The sequence below is a fragment of the Muntiacus reevesi genome, chromosome 3, assembly GCF_963930625.1.
Source record: "Muntiacus reevesi chromosome 3, mMunRee1.1, whole genome shotgun sequence".
Taxonomy (NCBI): Eukaryota; Metazoa; Chordata; class Mammalia; order Artiodactyla; family Cervidae; genus Muntiacus; species Muntiacus reevesi.
This window is the reverse complement of record NC_089251.1, coordinates 196,887,040-196,899,567: the sequence shown is the minus strand read 5'-3', so window position 1 is coordinate 196,899,567 and position 12,528 is coordinate 196,887,040. Positions and strand designations below refer to the sequence as shown.

At 41.2% G+C, this 12,528-nt stretch overlaps 1 protein-coding gene across 2 annotated transcripts in view; it reads left to right on the top strand.

Annotated features, from left to right (window-relative positions):
- Nucleotides 1-12,528, top strand: part of CNTNAP5 (contactin associated protein family member 5) — a 970,694-nt gene that overhangs the window by 816,446 nt on the left and 141,720 nt on the right. For both annotated transcript variants that reach the window (XM_065927810.1, XM_065927809.1), the window contains exon 17: nucleotides 1,472-1,690. In XM_065927810.1, coding sequence (XP_065783882.1) covers nucleotides 1,472-1,690 — 219 coding nt within the window. The remainder of the gene's footprint in view (nucleotides 1-1,471; nucleotides 1,691-12,528) is intronic.

Sequence of the window (12,528 nt, the reverse complement as noted above, 5' to 3'; positions counted from 1 at the left end):
AAATGAGAGCATCTGTGGTCAGTGCTTAGAAAAGTGCTCAGCGGAGTTCATTGCATTTGCTCTGCTGCTGCTCCTTTTTGTTTTTCGGAGGTGATAGTATCTTCATCACCACCATCATCCTCACCAGGATGACCATCCCCACTATCCTTCCAACCATCATCAACGCCCCTGTCATCATCACCATCATCCTCACCAGCATGACCATCCCCACTATCCTTCCAACCATCATCACCACCCCTGTCATCATCACCACCATCCTCACCAGGATGACCGTCCCCACTGTCCTTTCAACCATCATCACCACCCGTGTCATCATCACCACCATCCTCACCAGGATGACCGTCCCCACTGTCCTTTCAACCATCATCACCACCCGTGTCATCATCACCACCATCCTCACCAGGATGACCATCCCCACTGTCCTTTCAACCATCATCACCACCCGTGTCATCATCACCACCATCCTCACCAGGATGACCATCCCCACTGTCCTTTCAACCATCATCACCACCCGTGTCATCATCACCACCATCCTCACCAGGATGACCATCCCCACTGTCCTTTCAACCATCATCACCACCCGTGTCATCATCACCACCATCCTCACGAGGATGACCATCCCCACTATCCTCACCACCATCATTGCCACCACTCTGCAACAATCATGACCACCACTATTATCTTCCTATCATCATCATCATCATCATCATCATCATCATCATCATCATCATAGGTAGCATTATACCCAACAGCTGCTTCTTGTCCTATGCAATAAGCAGATTATTTTAGAAGGGTAGAAAGAGTCATGAAAAAACTCCCTGTGTGGGGAGTTGAGGGGGAAAGTTGTATTTGATCTAGATACTGCCATTTCCGGTGATGCAGAAAAGGCACTTAAAATTTCCGAGCCTCAATTTGAAAAAAAAAAAAAAATTCAGGGATAGCATGAATGCTTGTATCACATGTATTGAAAAAATAATACATTACAGAATAATAATATGTAATACATATAACAATGTTATAAATATATGAAATGCATTATTAAAATACACATAATGAGTAAGCAAAGCAGCGGGCTTTCCAGAGTGTGCTCTTATCTCTGCAGGAGGCTGTCTTCATAGTTAACCCATGATCTGTAGCTATCCATGAGCACACAAGTGAAGTCAGAACAGATCCAGAAAATCTAGCACCTTGGCACTGGTGTATTTTATCAGATTGGCATCAGTGGCCCTGGTCCCTATTCTATTTCCTGAATTTTCACAATAAGAACCAATGAGGGGAAAAGATGGGGCTTGGGATTTAGTAGTTGGTTGTTATCACTATCAGTGGAAATTTCAATCCTGCAGTGATTTCAGCTGAGGTCCTCCCTACCTAGGATTTGCAATCTCTTTACCATTTGCTCAGAATATGCTTGTGTCCTAAATGCACTGACAACTCCCTTCATCTTTCTACCTTTTTCAATTTTTGGTTTCAGCTCCTTCTGAGATCACTTTTGCCATTGATGTTGGAAATGGTCCCACAGAGCTCATAGTCCATTCTCCTTCTCCTCTGAATGACAACCAATGGCATTACGTCCGGGCGGAGAGGAACCTCAAGGAGACCTCACTCCAAGTGGACAACCTCCCGAGGATGACCAGGGAGGCCTCAGAAGAGGGCCATTTCCGCTTACAGCTCAGCAGCCAGCTGTTTGTAGGTAGGGGACGTCTTCAGGTGCCCTTTGTGCTAAAAGCCCTGCATGGCCGCAGTGGAACTGGGCCCAAGGAGTGTTACTACTTTATTTTAGACCTGAGGAATGATCACAATATTTCATAAAGCATTCATAATTACAGATGTAATTTTACAAATTCTTCCTTTCTGTATTCATTAGCTTCAAGAATGAAAGATTGTCGTTGCTTAGCAGAGTTTGCGGGGGTCTCACACTCTTTTTGTGTCTTTTCTCCTTGTTCGTATTCTATCTTCAGATGTCTAGGGACTCCTACTATTTTTCATCCTTATAATCAAAATATGCTCTCAGAAAGAGGAGTGTAAGCTATTTAAACCTTTTTAGATGCTGACTCTGTCAGTGGGCTACAATTCACCTTTCTTAGTAACACCTAACTCCTGATGATTTTTGATGTAATAATATGTATTACAGCATCTTCAAGGGATTTGGGGAATCACCAATATGGCAGGGGAGGGAACTATTGGTTTTTAAGCTAAGAGCTTCTTTAATACTCTCAGAAATCACATCCCTTAGGTGGCTGCCTGATACTTGCCCAGAAAAATAGCCTGGTCCCCAAGCATACATCTCTCCACTGATCATTCCCTCCTTGAGACTCAGAATCAGCCTTTAGATAAGTTGCTTATCTGAGCTGACTGCCGCTGCTGGCAATAGGGCCTGGGGGGCTCAAACATCTTTCACTGAGCCTTTCATTCATTTATTCCATAAATATTAAGTGAGTACCAAAAACAAATCAGGTTCCTTGTTGGATGGTAGGAACTGAAAGATGCCTTATGCAATAAAACATCTTTTTCAAGTGCTCACTCTGTGTGCGTGCGTGCATGCATATGTGTGTGTGTGTGTGTGTTTGTGTGTGTGTGTTGTGGGAATCAGAGAGACAGAAATAGAGAGAATTTCACCGCATTAGTCCAGATAGGAAAAGAAAGGTTCCCATTATGGCTACGATTTAGGAGGGACTCTTTGAAATTAGGCTGAGCAGGACATATAGGTTTAAGGTACAAAACAGAGCTGAAAATGTTAGGTATATTGTATTATTGTCAAAGCCAAGACACTGCTCTTATCTGAAACTTGAAGTTCAGATGCTTAGAACAGTAGTACCAGTAAGTTCCAAAATTTGCCAGTATACCCAGATTTAAGTTTCTTTCCTTCTGTATTTATTTTGTCAGCTCCCACTATATAGCTTTACTGCTAGTAATGAAATGCCATCAGCTATCAGTGGGTGTGTCTCAATTGCTTTCTTGAAATCCGGGTCTGTGCAGCTTTGAACTCTGAAGACACTTCTCACAACTAGAAGAAAAGAAGTAATGGAATATGTGATCTGTCTTTCCAACAGTGATCACATTTCTTTCTTCATCTATCATGTTTTACATATTCAGCAGAAGCTAAGACATCAGTGATTAAGAACATTTTTATGAATGATGATGAAAAGGCATTCACTTAATTAACCTACATAAGTGATATGATTTACTATTAAAATGTATATTTTTAATTTATATTGATGTCTTAATTCTATTTAAACATAACATTTTATTGCTCTGAATAAGTTTGCTAGTCATCAAGATTTCATGTCTTTTTTGGTATAATCAATTCAAGTACTTTGCAATTTTCATAAATTACATTCCATGCCAAAGTTTAATTTATCTTCAGACTATACTGATGAATCTTTCTGGTTGAAAGGTGTGTATAAAGATGGAATTTTTCAATCCCTTCATGCAAATTTCATGTAGTTATGAAATTATGATACAGCTTGAAAATGTGACAAAGTTTGTGCAAGTTGAAAGTGAGAAGAGGCAGCTGTGTTTCTTGCAGGTTTTAATCTCTAGACCTTTCTCTTAAATTGATCAGAAATGCAGTGAATAAGAGCTTGTCTACGGGTCTGGAGGCGACATCTTGCTCGAGTTGCCGCCAAGGTCAGCTACAGCAAGAGCACCTGCTTCTGTTCTGTTTCTTTCTAATAAGTTCCGTCTCAGATGTTACTCTGCTTTATTGAATTTGGCTTAATATACTTGAGGAAGAAAAAATGCCGTTGGAGGTCATTTTAGTCTGTTGGTTTGAATTTTGCTATTTAGTGTTCAATCTACTTAGAAATGTTGGGTGGCAAAAAAAGAAAAAAAAAAAATGAAGTCCTGGTATTGCCATTTTGTATGGTTCAGTGGTTTAAAAAAGAAAAAAAAAGAACCTCTACTTAGCTAGAGCAGCCAAAATAATGAATTGCATTCTCTATCATTCAGAAATTTTGTCTCTGGATTTTTATACTTGCTAGGCAGAAAATCTATGATTGCTGTGTGCTTTTCTTTAATTTTTTTAAATTGAAGTATAGCTGAATTACAATGCCGTGTTAGTTTCAAGTGTACAACAAAGTGATACCATCATACATATCCATATAGTCATTCTTTTTCAGATTCTTTTCTGAATGTAGGTTATTGCAAAATATTGAGTATAAGTCCCTGGTGCTATATAGTAGGCCCTTGTTGGTTATCAGCTGGCTAACTGGGTAGATTGAATGTGACGGTACTTAAATATTCATCTGGATATGTCTGTCTAGACACCTTTAACCACTGAAGGATCTTTCAATCAAAACAGAGTGTTGTTCAGCATGGAAATCACTGGTATTGCTGCTGTGCCCCCGAGTGCTTCCTGAGTACCAGATTGAGTTTTATAGAATGGATGCACCTCTTAGCAATGCTCCTGTCATTGGAATGCGAAACGCTGACGTGCTGGTACCCAAGTCAATGCACGCTGGATTCCTGGAATCAATATTGTAACTGCAGACTTTTATTTCCCTGGTAGTTAGGGACAGTTGCAACCAGGCCATTTCAGTGGTGGCATTTTTTCAATAGAGTAGGAGAAATTTCATAACACGAGCTTCTGAGGTGAACGCTGCAAGCTTGGGATTGTTTCAGCTTTAAAACCCTTTTCTGCGTAATCCCTCTCTTTTGCTATTGCTTACTCCTCTGGAGTAACCTGGAGAATCCCAGGGACAGAGGAGCCTGGTGGGCTACAGTCCATAGGGCCGCAAAGAGCCGGACACGACTGAGTGACTTAGCATGCACGCACTAGCTTTTCAAGTCAATATGAGGATGAGGCAAGAGAAATCTAAGAAGTAGCACCTTTTACTAAAAATGACATGAAGGGATCTAAGTGTGAACTCCAGGTCAACTGCCATCAGATCTTGGAGCACTAGTAGGAACGCAGCTAGCCTAAATGGACTCACTGTCTTCATTTGCAGAATGAAATGGACGAGTCTGGTAGTGGAACTCTCACACCTTGTGGGTATGCTATCATCTCCAGGTGTATGTTAGACATGACAATCATCTCACCCTCATGCCTGTGTGTATGTGACAGCAAGGAAAATACCTCATGGTCCCCAAATCTGACATCTCATCTTTCCCAACATGTTGGAATTATGGTCTAGACACTTTGTAGAGCTGTGAGACTATGAATCTTATTTTGTTACTTTACTTTCTTCTTACCTTCTTGGCCTTTCATGAACCTTTTTTTTTTTTTTCTTTCTTTCTTTCTTTTTGGCTCAGCTGCTTTATTTGTATCAAAATAAACTGAAGTAACTCCCACTTAGAACTCCTTGGGGAAAATCTGGCAGGGACTTGGTAAATCATAAAGTTGCAGAGCCTACCCCTGCCCCTCTGTGCTGCGCCTGCTTCCACACCAGTTGGGACTTATTATTGGTGTTTTCAGATGAAGCAGGTCAAACTTGGCGAGGTCAGCGGTGAAGGCAGGCAAAGAGCGCCCACGGGCTGTGCCCTGACTCTGTGCTGCCAGAGTCTCTCTGAGGAATAGTCACTGACATTTACTCTTGAGAGCGCCCCACACGATGGCTCTCCTGACACAGGCCACAAGAGCTTTCTATCAGAAAAGATGCGTGTCTGCATAGGAGGAGATATACATCCTTTCACATTAAGGAAGAACTAGAAAATCACCTTTAAGCATATTTGTTACGTAAAACCATTGTTGTGTGGAGGATGTCAATGGTGAGAAGTGAAGATATCATTGTCTTTCTACATCCTATACTGTCTGATGATAAGGTCTGATTTACCAAAAGTCTTTTTCAAAGCTAAATATGTCAAGTATGCTTGAATCATTTTAGCAGAAAATATTAACACGGGATTTCTAATGTTTCTTGTAATAGTTCAATAAGAGGAGGTGTCCTGATTCATTTGAGAAGTGCAAAGCAGACCTCAGTACCCCAGCAGGCAAGTCCATGAATGCTTTGCTTCCTCCGTGCTTCTACGATAAAGAAAAAAACAAGAACCACCTGCTTCCTCTTGCACTTTTTTCTTCCCCAACACGATATATGCTCCACAAAATCAGATTCTTAGAACTTGAATGTACTTTAAAAAAAAAAAAAAAAAAACACTGGTTCTTTTTATTTACAGAGAAGTAAATGATTAAATGACTCTTCCCGTGACTTCCCTGGCAGTGCTATGGTTAAGACACTGCACTTCTAATGCACGGAGCAGGGGATCAAGCTCTGGTTGGTGAACTAAGATCCTGAATGCTCTGCGGCACAGCCAAAAGGGAAAAAGAAGCAAGCAAGCAAATGATCGCTTCCGCCACGTGTTGTCTCCTTTGAACTTGTTGAGCATTGTTAAACCCACCCTGAAGCCCATGTTAGTTTTTTCTGCTGCTAATATTCTAAAACCCTTTGGAAATGTTTATCTACAATCTCTGCAACTTTAACTGAAGCTCATTTTGTCACATACTGGCTGCATTGGATTGTTAATGGGCCATTGATGGAGAATGTACACTTTTCTTATTCGATTTCCCTGTTTATATTTTTAATTCTGCCTTTGAGAAAACATATCTCAAAGCATACCACCTTTTTTTTTTTTTTTTTTTTAAGAAAAGCACAACATGGCATTATTTTTCTCAGGCAGCCCAGGGAGAAAAGCCCTGAGATTTGGACCACAACAAAACTCAATGATGGAAGCAGTCTTTCTGATTACCGTGGCACCTCCGGTCATCAAAATCTGTAACTCCGTAAAGAAACAAAACGTTAATACAGCACTGTTTATGTGGAGCTAGGGTGATAGTTATAAAAAGGAACTCAAGCCAGACCTTTCTGAGAAATAAAACAGTGCTCTCTGGACATTCAAGTACCTAAACCGAGGGAAACGAGAATCTGCTTGTCTTCCAAAGCCAAGATGCTATTGAGCTTATGTGACTAGGACGCCCATGGAAGCTTCAGTTTAGAAAAGGATGGGAGGAAAAAAAGAAAAGGATGGACCCAGCCAGGCATGTTGATGCTGCAATGCTGCCTATAACTTATTTCATATCTGCAAGGCTCTGGCAACAAAGGTGATGACTAAGAAGAGGAGAGAAGGAAGCCTTGGAGGGGAGTGATGAAGTGGAAGAAGACATCATCAAACCTCTGAACATGTGATTGGCAGATTTACACTCTGGCCTCATTGTAGTTGGAGAAGGCAATGGCACCCCACCCCAGTACTCTTGCCTGGAAAATCGCATGGATGGAGGAGCCTGGTGGGCTGCAGTCCATGGGGTCGCCAAGAGTCGGACACGACTAAGCGACTTCACTTTCAGTTTTCACTTTCATGCATTGAGAAGGAAATGGCAGCCCACTCCAGGATTCTTGTCTGGAGAATCCCAGGGACGGCGGAGCCTGGTGGGCTGCCGTCTATGGGGGTCACACAGAGTCGGACACGACTGAAGCGACCTAGCAGCAGCAGCAGCTCTCTGTAGTACCAAGTTCTTCTGATTCAGAGAGAAAAGAGTTTGGCTTCAGCGCCACTTGTGTTGGGGAAGGCAATTCTGTAGAATAGGTGAAAAGTGCCATGTTTTAATTCAGCTCCCTGCTTCATCATCCATGTCTCAGGCTAAAGATTAAGGGTCCTCTCAGGCGCCACCTGCGATGTGTAGAGAGGCTACGGAACCTGAGGCAGGCAGTCTCCGGGATGTGCTGCCCAGGTGCCCGTGCAAGAAGGCTCTGCCGCTGGGAGTGCTGTTGGAAGACGGTGTCTGTCTGTCTGTCCTTTCAGGTACTGTGCCTGCTGCAAGATACACCCAGACAACCGACAGTCGACTCCAGGGTACAAGGACCCAGCCGTTCTGGCCCAAGGAAGCCAATCTCTGATTGATTGTTCTCGCTCTGCCTCTCCATGGGGCTGTTCTAGACGCTCAGACCTGCCCCAGAGCTCACTTCTCTGCCCATTTCTGCTTCTTTCCCCTCTGGATCAAAGATGTGTTTCCTAAAGTTTCCCCCTAAAAAACACCATGCCTGTTTAATTTCATCTCAAGCCTGTTTGCTGGAGAACCCTAGCAGTGGCAGAATGACATGGATTTATTGTGCAAAATATGCACAGAGACACACACACACACCCACACTTTTTTAAAATCAAAGTAATTTTCTTTGATTTAAGAAATTTATTTTTGATTCCTCCCAAGCATTGACCATAAAATATTGCCTACTCTTCTCCCATTTTCTTCTTAAAAGCGCTCTTTAAATTTAATGGGTTCCTTAGAGTCAAGTTTGTATTGTTGTGATTCATACTCTCTCATATTTTTGGTGGCCTGGCATGTGGAATCTTAATTACTGGACCAGGAATTGAACCCACGTCTTGTACATTGGAAGCAGAGTCTTAACCATGGGACTGCCAAGGACCCCCTGACTCATAGTCTTCCAATGGTGGTTTCCCTCAAACTAGGGCAGGTTTGAGTTTGAGTTTCCCTCAAACTACCCTTAATTTACCCAGCAGACTCCTCTTCATTGATGATACAAAAGACTAAAAGTTCTTTAAATATCTTATTATCATTATTTATCCCAGGTATTATGGTATTGTGGAGTTAAGGTCTTCGTGTAACAGTTTCATACTTTCTAATGATGAACAGCACCATTTTAACTCATACGAGTGGTATGTGTTAAAATCTAATCTTCCAAAAGCTAAAATCATGAGTCTCAGGCAAATAGAAAATGAACATGTGTTAAAGATTTTGTTTCACTCATTAATTAACGAGGAAGCCATTAAGATGTCATGACCAGTTCAGAGAACATCTTAAAAGCTAGGATATGGTGCAAGGAATTTAACCACAAAGAAAGGATAAAGTTGTGAGATTAGATATGAAGCTCTTTCTCACCATGCCATCTTTGGAGGTATCTGTTACACTGGAAGAAAATTACCTGCAGCTCCACTGAACAAATGTCATCTGTGATTTTTTGCTTTTTTTCCAAGTTTCAGCTTATTTTTGCTGATAAGAGAGAGTTGATGATGTGTCCCTAGTCACATGGCAGCCACCGCTTCCACAAAGGAAGCTGGAATAAGGAAGGACCCCAAAGTGATTACTGCACAATTGCATCAAAATGTCACAGAAATGTTAGTGTATTGGATTGTGAGGACTGTTTGTCAGAAATTGCCCTTGCTACCATTCTTTTAGTGAATTGTAGGCTCCTTTTGTATTTCAAGGTCTCCTGGGCTTAGCCATAAAATCACTCTGGGGTGGTTGGGACTAGTAGGGAAAGTTCTTAAAGCTTATAATTACATACTTAACTTTATTGACTTATTTCTTTGAATGGGCCTGTGGTTCAACTTTTGAGGTAATCTCTGTTCTCAGCAGGGTTTCCCTGGAGAAAACTAATCAGAGTGATTTCCAGGGGCCCTAGCATCCAGGAAACCGGGAACCTGCTGTCAGTCAGGGAATGACTTGGCCTGGCAGCCAGCCTGGAAGAAGTGAGTAGCTTCTCTGGCTGACTCTAGAGAAGACCTGGGGCTCACATGGCATTTCTTTTCCAGTTGCTCTTGCAAGAAGTTGGTTTAAGGCTGTTTTTGATAGTGACTGTACTGGCGACACTTCATCTTTGAAAACTGTGGCAGAAGGAAGCGCAGTGAGGGGTGAATTGTCTCCTTTTTTGAGATGGGAGGTGATCCTTTTAGTCAAAATGGCTCACGTTGCTATTCCAGACTCTGATTAGGATTCTGGTGGACTTTCCTGCCTCATCTTCTTCTTTAAATTATTTGAGAGAACATTTTTTACTCTTTTAATTTAAATTTGTTTTATAATAGAGTTGATTGACAATCTTGTGTTATTTTCAGGTGTACGGCAAAGTGATGCAGTTACACATATACGTACGCCCACTCTTTCTTTGGATTCTTTTCCCAAGTCGATTACTACACTGTATTGAGTAGAGTTCCTCGTGCTGCACAGCAGGTCCTTGCTGGTTACCTGTCTCACACATGGCCGTCGCTCAGCGTTTGCCCCACTCTTTGCGACGCTGTGGACCACAGCCAGCCAGGCGCCCCCGCCCTGGAATCCCCTGGGGAGGGACACCGGGGTGGGTGCCATCCCCTTCTCCAGTTTTGCATATAGTAGTGTGTGTGCTAACCCCAACCTCCTGGTTTATCCCTCCCCTCCCTCCCCCATGGTAACCATGATTTCGTTTCCTTGTCCGTGTGTCTATTTTTGTTTTTAAATAAGCTCATTTCTGTCATTTTTTCAAACCCCATGTATCAGTGATGTCATGTGGTATCTGTCCTTCTCTCTCTGACTTGCCTCACTGGGTCTGACCATCCCCAGGTCCATCCATGTCGCTGCAGATGCCTGCCCCATCAAATGATGTGCTCTCAGGGGTTTCTCCAGATGAGATGCAAAACAGTGCTTCAGAGAGTGCTTTGGGAACAGTGGGACCACTCAGTCAACCTCCCAGAGCTGTGGTGGAGTCGCCCCTACTGGCCACAATTCTCTGGGCAACAGGAACAGGAATCACTCAACTGCTCGCTCGTTCCCTTCTCCTTACCCTGAATGATAGATAACTACCACGTGGGGATTTCCGTAGAATACCCGTATACCACTCCACTGGGCAAAATCTTGTGTCCTGCCACCGTTCTGCTAGAAAGGAGGCAAATGCTTGTTTTTGGCTGTGGTCTTGGGGTGGGTTGGGGAACCTTTACAGAAAACCAAGATGAATATTACATATGCACTCCAATCCACACCCCAGGCACAAACATGCTGATTCTGGGAAAGATGTTTGCTAATGTCTAAATAACACATAGATTAATAAAGGATTTTTATAGATATACATAATTCTAGATATAGCAAGGTGGGGTTTTTTTCCGAAACTTGAGATAAATAATTTTTAAATTACTCAAAAAAGATCAAAAGCATTATGCATAATACACATAATAAATGAAAATTTATTTTAAATTATTCAATTAATACACAAATACAAGTTTGCTAAAATTATTCAATAGTAATCCTAGTGCTCTTCCTAGAGACAGCTGACATTAGGCCACTGTGCCGCTTTCCTGGCCTCACTCAAGGCCATCACATGCATTTAGGTGCACTGGGGAACACCATGCAGGATCGTCATCTGTGTATTTACGTAAGCAGGGCTTCCCTGCTGGCCCAAACAGTAAAGAATCTGCCTGCGATGCAGGAGACCTGGGTTACGTTCCTGAGTCAGGAAGATCCACTGGCGCAGGGAAGGACAACCCACTCTAGTATTCTTGCCTAGAGAATTTCGTGGACAGAATAGCCTGGCAGGCTACAGTCACGGGGTTGCAAGCAGTTAGACACAGCTGAGTAAGGAGCGCTTTCACTGTTTCCACTTTTTTTCCTTTTTACATAAGCGGTTTACTTATATGTGTTACACCACCGTGTGCTTGCTAGTTTTGGTTTTTTGCATTTTTGCTTAAAGTATGCCATGGGAAACATAGCATGTCAGTAAAAATTGCCTATGATTTTAAACTGCTCTATTGTATTTTGCTAATATTTTTAGTTTTTGTTTGTGTTATTGTTTTGTTTGCTGCTATTTTTATGTCTTTATTTCATCTGGAATTTGTTTGAGGTTTTGAGGTAGTATTGTAACTTTACTTTCCAAAATATTATTTCTATCTCCATTTATTTCAGGGTTCTTTTTCTCCCTAGCCACTTAGAATTCATATATATATATATATTTATTTACATATATTATAAGGTATGAAATTTCTCTATCTCTATACACAATGGATAACCAACAGAAACATATTGTGTAGCACATGTAACTCTGCTCAATGTTATGTGCCAGCCTGGATGGGCAGGGGGTTTGGGGGGGAAATGGACATGTATACGTATGACTGAGTCCCTTCACAGTTCACGCGAAAATATCATAACATTGTTAATTGCATATACCCCAATGCAAATGTTTTTGGTGTTTTTAAAAATTAAAATAAAAAGATACTGATAAAAAAGAAAGAAAAATATGTTTCTGCATTTCCTGTTCTGTTTTATTTATGAAGTTTTCTTTCCAGGTCCTGTTTCAACGTCACTCTTATAGGGTATATTTTAATATTGAATGGAACATCCCTCTCTGCCCCCCCTCCCAACAAAGACAGTTGATTCCTTTTCTTAACACTCTGTTAACTATTAATAATTATTTTCTTTATGGTTCTTAGAATTAGCTTTTCATGTTATATGAAAATAATTTTCCTTATTATTCTCTGGGATTTTATTGCATTAAAGAGAATAACTATACATTGCTAAATTATATCAAAGCATGTTCCATCTATTGTAAATGAGTCAAGGTAAATTTTTTTATTTTCCTTTTTACAGTCATAGATCTTAAGTTAATTTCTAGATGTTTGGCTGCTTTTGTTGATGAATAGGATTCTTTTCTTGCTATCACGTGGTCTAATTGGTTATTATTGCTCTATAGGAACATTATTGATTTTGTATATTGATATTTATATCCATCCACATTCCTATATATTTATTTTGATTGTAATAGTTTGCCATTTTTATTTTGGGTATTAGAACTAAGGATGGAGGTTCATAACACTGTACAGGAGGGGAAGATCAAAACCACC